This window comes from Telmatherina bonti (assembly GCF_933228915.1).
Source record: "Telmatherina bonti genome assembly, chromosome: 19".
Lineage (NCBI taxonomy): Eukaryota > Metazoa > Chordata > Actinopteri > Atheriniformes > Telmatherinidae > Telmatherina > Telmatherina bonti.
Window position 1 is genome coordinate 2060897 of NC_136617.1, and position 15211 is coordinate 2076107.

Genomic DNA, 15211 nt, shown 5'->3' on the forward strand with positions numbered 1-15211 from the left:
TCTCCCATCCTGAGCAAGCACACTGGCGACAGTGGGAAGGAAAAAACTCCCTTTTAACAGGAAGGAACCCTGCGGCAGAACCCGGCTCAGGACAGGCAGCCATCTGCCTCTGCTGTGTGGGGGGAAGAGGACAGAAAGACAACAGACAACAGGAACTGCTACTCCCGGCCAGGGAGACCTGCTGAGACAGGAGACATACATGTTAATGATGCAACACTGTTGGGGGGGGGGGGGGGGGATAAAAGAGAGAGATAAAGAGAAAAAGAAAGAAGCTCAGTGTATCAGGAAATGTCCCTCAGCAGTCTAAACCTATAGCAGCATAACTAAGGGATGCTAACCATCCCTAGCTATAGGACTTATCAAAAAGATAAGTCTTCAGCCTAGTCTTAAAGGTGGGGAGGGTGTCTGCTTCCCTAACACTAACTGGGAGCTTATTCCATAAGAGAGGGGCCTGATAACCAAAGGCTCTGCCTCCTGCTCGGCTCTTTGAGACTCTAGGAACCACAAGTAAGCCTGCAGTCTGCGAACGAAGTACTCTGCTTGGTATATAAGGAACTATGAGGTCTTTGATATATAGTGGTGCCTGGTTGTAGAGGGCTTTATATGTAAGGAGAAGGATTTTAAATTCTATTCTAGATTCAACAGGCAGCCAATGAAGAGAGGCTAAAACTGGAGAAATATGATCTCTCCTGCTGGTTCTGGTCAGGACTCTGGCTGCAGAATTCTGGATCAGCTGAAGGCTTTTCAGGGCATATTTAGGACAGCCCAGTAATAGAGAGTTACAGTAATCTAGTCTCGAAGTAACAAAAGCGTGAACCAGTTTTTCTGCATCACTCTGAGACAGAATGTCCCTAATTTTGGCTTTATTACGTAAATGAAAGAAGGCTGTTTTAGTAACCTGCTTAATATGTGGGCCAAAGGACAGGTCAGGGTCAAATATTACTCCTGATTTGTTTCATCTGGTTTAAAGGATAAGTATATCTGAGTTTCATCTGCATAACAATGAAAGTTTATTCCATGCTGTCTAATAATTTTGCCTAAAGGGAGCATATATAGCGTGAAGAGTATTGGTCCAAGTACAGAACCTTGAGGAACTCCATGACTTACTGTAGTTTGGGAGGAGGACTTGTCATTTACATGAACAAATTGACGTCTATCAGATAAATATGATTTAAACCAGCTTAACGCTGTACCTGTAATTCCAATCACCTGTTCTAGTCTTTGTAACAGAATGTTATGATCGACTGTATCAAATGCAGCACTAAGATCAAGCAAGATAAGTACGGACACAAGTCCTTTGTCTGAGGCCATAAGAAGGTCATTAGTAACTTTCACCAATGCCGTCTCAGTGCTATGATGAGCTCTAAATCCTGACTGAAACTCCTCGCATAAATTATTTCTGCTCAGGTGTGCATGTAGCTGAGCTGAAACTATTTTCTCCAGAATTTTGGACATAAACGGGAGGTTAGATATAGGTCTATAATTTGCTATCACCTCTGGATCCAGAGATTGCTTTTTAAGTAAAGGCTTGATTACAGCTGTTTTAAATGATTGTGGTACATATCCTGTCACTAAAGACATATTGATAAGATTTCGTAGTGATGTATTAATTAAAGGGAAAATGTCCTTAAAGAGGCTCGTTGGGAGAGGGTCTAAGATACAGGTGGATGGTTTAGATGAAGCTATTATTTTAGTTAATTCAGAGGGTTGGACAGGACAGAAACTATTTAGACACAAGTCAGATCCTGGTTCTAAGGATGCTTCGGAGACCACAACAGGCTCAACATTATAGGTAGAAGGAAGAGTATTGTGAATTTGATCTCTAATAGTGTCAATTTTATTCCTGAAAAAATACATGAAATCATCACAGCTAAGTGAGAAAGGAATACATGGCTCCACAGCGCTCCGGCTCCTAGTAAGCCTGGCTACAGTGCTGAAAAGAAACCGAGGGTTGTTTTTGTTTTCCTCTATCAATGATGAATAATAAGCTGTTCTTGCCGTACGTAAGGCTTTTTTGTATACAATTAAACTTTCTTTCCAGGTTAAGTGAGACTCCTCTAGTCCTGATGAACACCATCTGTTTTCCAAACGCCTTGATGCCTGTTTTAGAGCTCGAAGCTGGGAATTAAACCAGGGAGCCTTCATAATCTTACCTAATTTCTTCTTCTTTAGGGGAGCAACATTATCCAAGGTTGTACGCATTGAAGCTGTTATAGTATCAGCATGTTGATCAATCTGAGCAGGAGTAAGGCTTAAAGGGGGACTCTCAGTCATGCTAACACATGGTAGAGGTGAAAAAATTGATTCAATTGATTGTTTAAATTTTGTAATATTATTGTCTGATAAACATCTACTATAGTAGAATTTATTTTTGGTCAGTGAGTAATCAAATAAAGTGAATTCAAAGGTTAATAAGAAGTGATCGGACAAGACAGGGTTTTGAGGAAAAACTTTGAGCTTATCAGTCTCAATACCAGATGTTAGAACCAGATCAAGAGTGTGACCATGAGAGTGAGTGGCTCCATGGACATTTTGTGAAAACCCAATTGAGTTTAGAATAGAGCTAAAGGAAATGTTTAAACTATCATTTTCATGGTCAACATGAATATTAAAATCACCTAGTACAATGACCTTATCAGTAGTCAGCACTAACTCAGACAAGAGATCAGAGAATTGGGTCAGAAACTCGGAGTAAGGTCCAGGTGGGCGATACACTAATGCTAAAAGGAGCGGTTTCTCTCAATTCCATTTTGGATGAGATAAATTTAATGTCAGGAATTCAAAGGATTTATAGTTAGTTTTGTGCTTAGGATTAATTAAAAATTCTGACTGAAAAGTAGCTGCAACACCTCCTCCTCTGCCTGTAGTTCTAGGAATGTGAAAGTTTAAATAGTTAGCTGGCGTAGCTTCATTAATACTAACATAATCCTCTTGCTGTAACCAGGTTTCCGTAAGACAGAATAAATCAATGTGGTGATCACCTATCAAGTCATTGACTAATAAAGACTTATTTGGGAGGGATCTGATATTCAGTAGGCCACACTTTATTGTCTTATTTTCAGATTTTATTAGATCCATTGTTTTTATTTTTATGAGGTTTTCACAATTAACCCCAGAAGTGTTTTTGTGTTGTTTAATTCTTACTGCTGGGAAGTTGTATAAGGTCGGAATGGGGTTTTGGGTGGGCGGCGGCAGGTGGGACGCTGCAGAAAAGTGTGTAGGACTACAATTCTGCCTCCTGGTCCCAACCCTGAGTTGTCAATTTAACTGACTAATAAAAGAGTCCATATTGCTAGATAAGAGAGCGGCTCCATCCAACGTGGGATGGATGCCATCTCTCCTAATAAGACCAGGCTTTCCCCAAAAAGCGCTCCAATTATCTATAAAACCCACGTTGTTATCGGGACACCACCTAGACAACCAGCGGTTGAAGGATGACATGCGGCTAAACATGTCATCGCTGATTAAATTTGGCAATTTTAATTGCCTGTTTTGTTATTGGACTTCTGTGCTCGTCATGGATTGTCCATAACGAACACCATGTTCCAACATAAGAGTGTCCATATGTACACCTGGCATCAGGACTCCCTGGGCCGCAGTTCCATGATGGATTTTGTAGTCGTATCGTCGGACCTGCGGCCACATGCCTTGGACACTCGGGTGAAGAGGGGGGCGGAGCTTCAACTGATCACCACCTGGTGGTGAGTTGGCTCAGATGGTGGGGGAGGAGGCCGGTCAGATCTGGCAGGCCCAAACGTGTTGTGAGGGTCTGCTGGGAACGTCTGGCTGAGTCCCCTGTCAGAGTGAGCTTCAACTCCCACCTTCAGCAGAGCTTCAACCATGTCCCAAGTGAGGCGGGGGACATTGAGTCTGAATGGGCTGTGTTCCGTGCCTCTATTTTTGAGGCGGCCAGCCGGAGCTGTGGCTGTAAGGTCGTTGGTGCCTGTCGTGGTGGTAATCCGGAGGGTGTGTTCCAATTACAGGGGAATCACACTCCTCAGCCTCCCTGGTAAGGTCTATTCAGGGGTCCTGGAGAGGAGGGTCCGCCGGATAGTCGAATCCCGGATTGAGGAGGAGCAGTGTGGTTTTCGTCCTGGTCGTGGAACAGTGGACCAGCTCTACACCCTCTCTGGGGTCCTGGAGGGGGCATGGGAGTTTGCCCAACCAGTCTACATGTGTTTTGTGGACCTGGAGAAGGCGTTCGACCGTGTCCCCCGGGGGCTCCTGTGGGGGGTACTCCGGGAGTATGGGGTACCGGACCCCCTTGTACGAGCTGTCCGGTCCCTGTACGACAGGTGTCAGAGCTTGGTCCACATTGCCGGTAGTAAGTCGGATTCGTTTCCGGTGAGGGTTGGACTCCGCCAAGGCTGCCCTTTATCACCGATTCTGTTCATAACTTATATGGACAGAATTTCTAGGTGCAGCCGAGGTGTTGAGGGGATCCGGCTTGGTGGTCTCAGGATTGGGTCCCTGCTTTTTGGAGATAACGTGGTCCTGTTGGCTTCATCTGGTCGTGATCTCCACCTCTCACTTGAGTGATTCGCGGCCGAGTGTGAAGCGGCTGGGATGAGAATCAGCACCTCCAAATCTGAGACCATGGTCCTCAGCCGGAATAGGGTGGATTGCCCTCTCCGGGTCGGGAGTGAGGTCCTGCCTCAAGTGGAGGAGTTTAAATATCTCGGGGTCTTGTTCACGAGTGAGGGAAGGATGGAGCGTGAGATGGACAGACGGATCAGTGCGGCGTCTGCAGTAATGCGGACTCTGCGCCGGTCTGTCGTGGTGAAGAAGGAGCTGAGCCAGAAGGTGAAGCTCTTGATTTACCAGTGGATCTACGTTCCTACCCTCACCTATGGTCATGAGCTGTGGGTCGTGACCGAAAGAAGGAGATCTCGTATACAGGCGGCTGAAATGAGTTTCCTCCGCAGGGTGGCCGGGCTCTCCCTTAGAGATAGGGTGAGGAGCTCGGTCATCCGGGAGGAGATCAGAGTAGAGCCGCTGCTCCTCCGCATCGAGAGGAACCAGTTGAGGTGGCTCGGGCATCTGGTCAGGATGCCTCCTGGACCTCCCTGGTGAGGTGTTCCAGGCACGTCCCTCTGGGAGGAGACCCCGGGGAAGACCCAGGACATGCTGGAGGGATTATATCTCTCGGCTGGCCTGGGAACGCCTCGGGATCCCCCCGCAGAGTTGGCAAATGTGGCTGGGGAGAGGGAAGTCTGGGCTTCCCTGCTTAGGCTGCTGCCCCCGCGACCCGACCCCGGATAAGCGACTGAAGATGGATGTATGCATTGTAACATATTCCCACCATGCATCTGTTTCTGTAGATCATGTCAGTGGCAATCAGCTGAGGTCACATGTTAGATAAGAGACTCATATCAACCAATTACAGATGAAGATTAGGAAAATCCTGTCGGCAGATGGAAGAGTAAATCCTGTTTATCCAGGAGTTCTCCTGAAGACGTCCTGTACATGCAGATGCTGGGGCAACTGGTCATTAAACCCCTGTCAGCTGAAAACTGATGTCTAAACATGTTTATGTTGGTTTTTTCAGATCTAGAATACCAAACAGTCTTTTCTCTTTTTGTTTTATCACTTAATCATTTCTTTTTGTCCCTTTTTTCTCTATTTCCTTTAATCTGTTTCCTGAGAAATCAGCTGATGGAGAATCAGAAGTTTCCCCACCATCACACTGAGCCGTAAACACCTTCCAGCAGGGCCATCATCCTGAAATTCCTCCTTACAAACCCTCAGAAAGCAAGAAAAATCTGCTGCAAAAATCTGTTGCAACTGATGGAACAGGAATCAGAAAGTGAAGCAGGTTTAGGCAAAGCAATCATATTTCTACCAAACTTTTCATGTACAAAACAATTCCAAGTGCTTTAAATACAACATGACAGCATCCCAGATGGTTTATGGAACATCTCCAGCAGTCACAGCACACAGAAAAACAAGATCTTTACAACTTTAGAATTAAATAAATTACAACTAGAAAATAAGAAAAAGATCCTATATTATTATAAATTTATTTGAAAACTGAAATAAACTGCACAATTTTAAATAGATAAAATATAAACGGCATCTTCAGAGTCCAGATGAGGTGTGGACCGGGCCAGAAGCTGGGACCATGACCTGGAAGGTCCATGGTTAGAGGAAGGACCAGATGTTTCTCATCCTCTGATGTCTCTTCATGCAGGACCACCGTCTCCACCCAGAGATCTGGTCTACACGCTCAAACAGTCCACACTGATCCTGGACTGGTCTGCTCCATCTGACACCGGCGGCCGGGTGGACCTGGCCTACAGAGTGGGGTGTCGGCGGTGCGTGGGGAGGAAGTGTGAGCCATGTGGTGCCAGCGTGGGCTTTGTTCCTCAGCAGGTGGGCCTGACGGAGAGGACGGTGACGGTGGTCAACCTCCTCCCAAACAGCAACTACAGCTTCACGGTGGAGGCTCTGAACGGCGTGTCGGAGCTCCTGCCCAACAAGAGGTTCTACACGCAGGTCAATGTGTCCACCAGTCTGCCCGGTGAGTCCCCTTTCCAGGAAATATACCATATGGCTGCATGAAGACCAACCAGAACAACAGAAACTATTTTCATATTTACACTTTTCCTGGTTTCCAGTTATTCATCTCACTATTTACCTGCTATCCTCGCAAAAGCCCCCGGCTCCTGTTGGAGCTTCTGAACAGGATCTCTGTTAACTCTGGGTCTGCAGAGGCGTGCATGTCACACCCGAGCAGAACCTGCAGAACTTCCTCTGGCTGGAAAATCCTGCAGAGTTCTCCACCGGCCACTGGGTGTCACTAGAGGCTAGGGAAACAAGACATGGTTAAGCTAGCAGATGAAGTAGCCACGTTTACACCGTGTTCATGTCAAGACAGAGATGTTAACCTGTCCGGCTTATTTCCTGTAAGTCCGCTTATGTTTTACTACTGCTGCTAAGCTGATTCAAGTTTCTACGTCATGTATTAGGCATTTCTATGGTGAAATTGCATTAGTTTACGCTCATACTGTTGTAATGTTACAGGGCTTCCTCATCGTTGTCATTAAAGTGGTCTGACATCGAGGAGTGTGTTTCTTCATGAGGAAGCCATGGTTGTTGTTAAGTGCTCGGTTCCTGGCTGCACCTTCGGTACGGATGATGTGTCTGAGGCCCTCGCCGTTGCCCTGCTGACGAATCACGGGCTCGCCCATCAGGGCCCGCCTGGAATTGCCGCGCCTGCCCAGCTCCGTGCTCCTCTGGGCCCCAAGCTCGAACGTCCCAGGGTTGACATCGGCATATCGATAGAAGAATGGAACGTGTTCACTCGTCGCTGGGATGTCTTCCGCGTTGGCTCTGGCATAGGAGACGCCCAAGCCCCTTTCCAGCTGTTCCAGTGTGCTGGCCCCGAACTCGGAGATAGTTTGTTGAAGGCGAACCACGATGCCGCATCTGGACCCCTGCCAGATTTGTTAGCTGCCATGCGCTCACTCGCAGTCATTCCTGTGGCCACGTGCGTCCTGCGCACCGAGCTCCTTCAATTACACCAAGAGCGCGACGAATCGTTCCGCGCCTTTTCTGCCAGGGTGCGGGGGAAGGCGGAGACCTGTGCCTACGATGCAGCGTGCGTATGCGGCAGGACTGTGGACTATACGGACCATATTATCCGTGATGTTTTGGTCAATGGCATCTATGACCCAGACATGCGCCGTGAAACGCTGGGGATACCCGATGTCCTGCGGAGACCAGTGAATGAGGTGATCGCGCTCGTTGAGACCAAGGAAATGGCTCGCAATGCACTCCCATCACCCAACCTTTCAGCCATGTCTTCATTCAGACGCTTGAACAAGGTTCAGCAGACGGGGCCTACCCCGACCCCAGCCCCGGTTGACAGGGCTAAAAAGGCCTCATGCCCAGTCTGCAAGAATGCTTTTGAAGTTTTCTCGGAGGGACCTCGTGGTTGGAATACCAAGCCCCACCGAGTCTGCGTTGACTGCTTCAGGGCCTGTCGGCGCCAGAAGCGGCTGCAGCTGCCACACGTCGGCCAACAAGCTACCATGGACTCAGAGCCGATCTCTCAGATCATGTCGTCCTGGTCCAGGGCCCTGCCTACCAGACATCGCAGGGGCCAGCCCCGTTGCCATGTTCCTGGCGCCGTCGGGCCCACGACCATCAGGCTTGACCACCACATCTTCTCGAGGGGCGAGTGGAGACGCGCCAAACTGAGGGACCACCCTCGCGTCTCGATCTCCATCTCGATTGATAACCTGGCCGGAAGCGGCACCCGCAATAGGGGCTCATGCTTGAAGGCTTGACACCGGCGCGCAGTCAGACCTATGGTCCCTCTCAGAGTTTCTCGCCTGCGGGTTCTCGCGTAATGACCTGCACCCCGTAGGTCTGAGCCTGTCGGCTGCCAACCACTCTCCTATTGCTGTTGACGGTGCTTTCTTTGCTGTGCTCTCTACGACCCCTAGCAGCGGGGTGGGCACATCCTGCCGTTCCATGGTGTACGTTAGCAGGTCAGTCCAGTCAATGTATCTCTCCTATGAGTCGCTGCTCTGCCTCGGCCTCCTGCCTGGCACCTTCCCGTCGAATACCAGTAACGTGATTTCTGGGGGGGGGGGTGACCGGGTCGCCCTTAACAAGGCGGATCAGCCCTTGCCGGTCTCTGCCACTCAGTCCACTGTCGGCGGCCGAGATCCCTGTGGGCCTAATGATCCTGAGTGCTCATGCCTTCAGCGTTCTGCCCCCCCGCCTCGGCCTGCAGTGTTGCCCTTTCCATGCACTCCGAGCAATAATGGCATCATGCGGGCCTGGCTGTTGGAGAGATATGCTTCATCTACATTCAACACCTGCCCCCATCGGGAGCTGCCATGCATGGACGGGCCACCGATTGGGATTCATGTGGACCCTGCGGCCACACCTAAGGCGTGCCACACTGCGGCAACCGTGCCCCTGCACTGGCAGCAGAAGGTACACGATGACCTCCTTCGGGACGAGGCCCTGGGTGTGATTGAACGTGTGCCTTATGGTGTCCCAGTGACATGGTGCCATCGTATGGTTGTCACTCGGAAGCATGACGGCTCCCCCCGCAGAACCGTGGACCTTTCACCTTTCAACAGGTACTGTCGACGTGAGACCTTTGCCACTGAACCCCCCTTCCACCTTGCCCGTCGCATCCCAAAGGACGCCTGGAAAACTGTCACGGATGCCTGGAACGGTTATCATAGTGTGCCCCTGCGCGAGTCGGATCGCCACCTGACCACTTTTATAACACCGTTCGGACGCTGGCGCTATACCAGGGCGCCTCAGGGTTTCCTGTCTTCTGGGGATGGCTACAACCGCCGTTTTGACGCTATCCTCTCGGATTACAAGCGAAAGGAGCGTTGTGTCGATGACACCATCCACTATGACGCTGATTTAGAGCAGCACTGGTGGAGGACCATCGACTTCCTCACACGGGTCGGCTGGGCGGGCATCGTGCTGAACCCTGACAAGTTTCAGTTCGCGGAAAGGACTGTTGACTTCGCTGGCTTTAGGATCTCGGACTCTACGATCGAACCACTTCCGAAGTACTTGGACGCTATCCGAGACTTTCCCACCCCAGTCTCCACCACAGATATCAGGAGCTGGTTTGGCTTTGTCAACCAGGTGGCTAACTATGCCCAGCTGCGTGACTCCATGGCTCCATTTAAGCCTTTCCTCAGCCCGAAGTTTTCGTGGTCGCGCGAGCTGGAGGACGCCTTCCAAGCGTCTAAGCAGGCTGTGGTTGAGGCCATCCGGGTGGGTGTGGCTATCTATGACATGCAGAGGAGGACTTGCCTGCGCCCTGACTGGTCCCGGCGTGGCATTGGTTACTTTCTCTTGCAACAACACTGTGACTGCAGTTCTGGGGTACCGGACTGTTGCCTGGACGGATGGCGGATAACCCTTGCTGGGTCACGCTTCCTATCCTCGGCGGAACAGCGTTACGCTGCTATCGAGGGGGAGGCTCTGGCCGTTGCCTGGGGCCTTGAGCAGACTAAATATTTTACGCAGGGGTGCGACAACCTTGTTGTCGTCACGGACCACAAACCTCTGGTGAAGATCTTCGGCGACCGTACGCTGGATGAGATCACAAATTCTCGTCTGTTTAGGCTCAAGCAGCGGACCCTTCCTTGGCGCTTTGACGTCGTACACCTACCTGGCAAGAGCAATCATGCCGCTGATGCCACCTCGAGACACCCTTCCCCTGCTGGCTCTATTGCCAGCCACTCACTGGGGCCACATAGCGATCCCGACGGTGTTGAGTCCGCACTCATGGCTTCTATCCGCGAGGATGCGCAGGAACTTGTTGTCATCTCCTGGCCCCTCCTTGCTCAGGAGACGGCAGCAGATGCTTCCTTTGCTCATCTTCTGTACCTTATTGAGCATGAGGGTAAGATTGACGCTCGAGACCCTGCTCTGGCCAGCCTATCGCTGGTCTGTGAGTCCGTCTATGCACTGGATGGTGTCCTACTGTATGATGACCGTGTCGTGGTTCCGCCGTCCCTCAGAGGTAGGGTCCTCCGGCACCTTCATTCTGCTCACCAGGGGACTTCGCTGATGCTGCAGCGTGCCCGTGCCATTGTTTACTGGCCTGGGATGTCGAGGGACATCCGGGCCATCAGGGTTGGATGCACGGACTGCAACCGCAATGCCCCTTCACATGCAGCCACGCCCCCCATCCCATCCTCGCCACCATCCACACCATTCGAAGCTGTGTTCGCCGACTTCTTTGACTACGGGGGCCGCCACTACTTGGTCGTCGGGGACCGCCTCTCTGGGTGGGTGGAGGTCCTGAGCTCCACAGCGGGCACTGGCTTAGGGGGCTCGACTGGCTTGGTCCGCCACCTCCGTGCGTTTTTTGCTACCTTCGGTGTACCGGAGGAGCTTTCCAGTGACGGGGGCCCAGAGTTTACCGCCAGCCATACAGAGGATTTCCTCCGTTTATGGCATGTCAGACATCGTGTGTCCTCTGTTGGCTTTCCGCAGTCCAACGGCAGGGCTGAGGTTGCGGTGAAGACAGCCAAGCGCCTGCTGGTCTCCAATACCGGCCCGACTGGCAGTCTTGATCACGACCATTTCCTACGCGCCATGCTGCAGCTGCGCAACACGCCTGATCCTGATTGTAATCTTTCGCCTGCGCAGATTATCTTTGGCCGCCCCTTGCGTGACTCCCTGTCCTTCGTCGGTAGGCTTGAGAAGTTCTCCAACCCACATGTCCGCCCACTCTGGCGTCAGGCATGGGCCGCGAAGGAGGAGGCCCTCCGGACTCTGACATCGAGGAGCGTGTTTCTTCAAATCCTGCAGATTATGTGTCATCTTGCAGCCTTTTATCTCCTGTCAGTGGTTGCCATGGTGTTGATGTCGGGTTATTATGGGGTGTCAGGCGGTGTGTTGTCCTGCTAATCATGTCATCCAGCAGGATGGACTTCAGCTACGTGTGTTTGTAGAGGAGAAGTGTCAGCAAGGATTTACACACCGACGTGTGTGTGTGTGTGTGTGTGTGTGTGTGTGTGTGTGTGTGTGTGTGTGTGTGTGTGTGTGTGTGTGTGTGTGTGAGAGACTTTAGGAAACATGAAATGTGTCTTCTTCTTTCTTGACCTGGTTTCCCGCCATCTTTGCTGTGAGGAGCTGAGGCGAAACGCTCTGACCAGGTCTGTCGACGGTTTTCTGCTGCGACATGAACTTCCTGGAACAGTGGACCCAGTCCACCGCAGGACCCAGTCCACCGCAGGACCCAGTCCACCGCAGGACGTAGCCGACCCAGTCCACCGCAAGACGTAGCCGACCCAGTCCACCGCAAGACGTAGCCGACCCAGTCCACCGCAAGACGTAGCGGACCCAGTCCACCGCAAGACGTAGCGGACCCAGTCCACCGCAAGACGTAGCGGACCCAGTCCACCGCAAGACGTAGCGGACCCAGTCCACCGCAAGACGTAGCGGACCCAGTCCACCGCAAGACGTAGCGGACCCAGTCCACCGCAAGACGTAGCGGACCCAGTCCACCGCAGGACCCAGTCCACCGCAGGACCCAGTCCACCGCAGGACCCAGTCCACCGCAGGACCCAGCGGACCCAGTCCACCGCAGGACGTAGCGGACCCAGTCCACCGCAAGACGTAGCGGACCCAGTCCACCGCAGGACCCAGTCCACCGCAAGACGTAGCGGACCCAGTCCACCGCAGGACCCAGTCCACCGCAGGACCCAGTCCACCGCAGGACCCAGTCTACCGCAGGACGTAGCGGACCCAGTCCACCGCAGGACCCAGTCCACCGCAGGACCCAGTCCACCGCAGGACGTAGCGGACCCAGTCCACCGCAGGACGTAGCGGACCCAGTCCACCGCAAGACGTAGCGGACCCAGTCCACCGCAAGACGTAGCGGACCCAGTCCACCGCAAGACGTAGCGGACCCAGTCCACCGCAAGACGTAGCGGACCCAGTCCACCGCAGGACCCAGTCCACCGCAGGACGTAGCGGACCCAGTCCACCGCAGGACCCAGTCCACCGCAAGACGTAGCGGACCCAGTCCACCGCAGGACCCAGTCCACCGCAGGACGTAGCGGACCCAGTCCACCGCAGGACGTAGCGGACCCAGTCCACCGCAGGACGTAGCGGACCCAGTCCACCGCAAGACGTAGCGGACCCAGTCCACCGCAAGACGTAGCGGACCCAGTCCACCGCAGGACGTAGCGGACCCAGTCCACCGCAGGACGTAGCGGACCCAGTCCACCGCAAGACGTAGCGGACCCAGTCCACCGCAGGACCCAGTCCACCGCAGGACCCAGTCCACCGCAAGACGTAGCGGACCCAGTCCACCGCAGGACCCAGTCCACCGCAGGACCCAGTCCACCGCAGGACGTAGGGGACCCAGTCCACCGCAGGACGTAGCGGACCCAGTCCACCGCAGGACGTAGCGGACCCAGTCCACCGCAGGACGTAGGGGACCCAGTCCACCGCAGGACCCAGTCCACCGCAGGACGTAGCGGACCCAGTCCACCGCAGGACGTAGGGGACCCAGTCCACCGCAGGACCCAGTCCACCGCAGGACGTAGGGGACCCAGTCCACCGCAGGACGTAGGGGACTCAGTCCACCGCAGGACGTAGGGGACTCAGTCCACCGCAGGACGTAGGGGACTCAGTCCACCGCAGGACGTAGGGGACCCAGTCCACCGCAGGACCCAGTCCACCGCAGGACGTAGGGGACCCAGTCCACCGCAGGACCCAGTCCACCGCAGGACGTAGGGGACCCAGTCCACCGCAGGACCCAGTCCACCGCAGGACGTAGGGGACCCAGTCCACCGCAGGACGTAGGGGACCCAGTCCACCGCAGGACGTAGGGGACTCAGTCCACCGCAGGACAGCATGATGTCTCGCCCCGTGTCGGAACCTCCAGAGGGTTTTGTCAGTCCAAACGCGTGTATAGTCTTGGTCTGTGCAGAAAGATGAAACATGTGAGATGAGGAAAGACGTGTCAGAACAAAGTCTACTGGAATACAGTAAAATATCCACAGCTTTTCTCCTCATAGACGAAACCATGCTACTTTAAGTGGAAACCAAAAGACGGCAGCTCAGTTCATGCTGGAAGGAGAGAAGAAATCCTAGGAAGGACTCATGTAGTCCTAAAACATCAGCAGAGGGGTCCCAGAAACCTGGAAAGTCCTGGGAATGAGGAACGTAGACCTTGGAGTTGGACAGAATGTCCTCAAGCCTCAGACTGCTTCTCCTGGTTTGGATGGACGGACGGACGGACGGAGAACAAAGGATGATGGATGGACGGACGGACGGACGGAGAACAAAGGATGATGGATGGACGGACGGACGGACGGAGAACAAAGGATGATGGACGGACGGACGGACGGACGGAGAACAAAGGATGATGGACGGACGGACGGACGGACGGAGAACAAAGGATGATGGACGGAGGGACGGACGGACGGAGAACAAAGGATGACGGACGGACGGAGAACAAAGGATGATGGACGGACGGACGGACGGACGGACGGACGGAGAACAAAGGATGATGGACGGACGGACGGACGGACGAGCGCGTCCATACTCCATACCAGACCTCTCTGCACCTCCCTACGGGTCCTTTTCTCCATAAAGTCCTTTTTCTTGGAGATCTTCCTCTTCATCACCGTTCTTGCCATCTCCTTCCTCCTCTCCTCTTCCTCACAGCTCCTGGGTATCTGTACCTTCTCTGACTGTAGAGCTTGTTTTCCTGGCCTGAGTAAGCGTGTTAGTGACGGCTCTTTGTCCTCGGCGGCAGCTGAGGACCAGAACCGCATGGAGGATTAATCTGAACCACCACGGTTTATATGACACCCTAAAAATCCTCTGCGGTCCGTTTAGAAAAACCTCCATTTTCAGCATGTAAGACATCATGGCATTAACAGCAAATATGAATAAATACAAAGCATCTTCATGGACCGGTGCCTGCATGTGCACAAGCACGTGCACAGCAGAGGCAGATGGCGTTTTATCAGGAAGTTTCAGGCCGCCATGGCGTGCTTGATAAGACGAAGTGGAGTCTCATGAGGAAACCGGAGAATCGGTTATACCCGAGGCTCCTGCAGCGGATTAGGGATGCAGGAAGACCAGCTCACGTGCTTGTTGAGCATCACTCAGTGTTCATGTGTCGAAGACGGTGAGTGGCCCCCCATCCGAAGCCCTGAAGAGAGGCCGGACGGCAGGGATGGAGGAAGGTGCGTCGCCCCCCATCCGAAGCCCTGAAGAGAGGCCGGACGGCGGGGATGGAGGAAGGTGCGTCGCCCCCCATCCGAAGCCCTGAAGAGAGGCCGGACGGCGGGGATGGAGGAAGGTGCGTCGCCCCCCATCCGAAGCCCTGAAGAGAGGCCGGACGGCGGGGATGGAGGAAGGTGAGTGGCCCCCCATCCGAAGCCCTGAAGAGAGGCCGGACGGCGGGGATGGAGGAAGGTGAGTCGCCCCCATCCGAAGCCCTGAGGAGAGGCCGGACGGCGGGGATGGAGGAAGGTGAGTCGCCCCCATCCGAAGCCCTGAGGAGAGGCCGGACGGCGGGGATGGAGGAAGGTGAGTGGCCACCCATCCGAAGCCCTGAAGAGAGGCCGGACGGCAGGGATGGAGGAAGGTGCGTCGCCCCCCATCCGAAGCCCTGAAGAGAGGCCGGACGGCGGGGATGGAGGACGGTGAGTCGCCCCCCATCCGAAGCCCTGAAGAGAGGCCGGACGGC

General features: G+C 53.4%; 1 protein-coding gene across 1 annotated transcript in view; it reads left to right on the forward strand.

The window, feature by feature from the left end:
• epha10 (EPH receptor A10) overlaps positions 1–15211 on the forward strand; it is a gene marked incomplete at both ends in the record, with an annotated part of 134164 nt that overhangs the window by 74021 nt on the left and 44932 nt on the right. The window contains one exon of the mRNA XM_079259222.1: positions 6191–6520. Within this exon, the coding sequence (XP_079115348.1) occupies positions 6191–6520 (330 nt within the window). The remainder of the gene's footprint in view (positions 1–6190; positions 6521–15211) is intronic.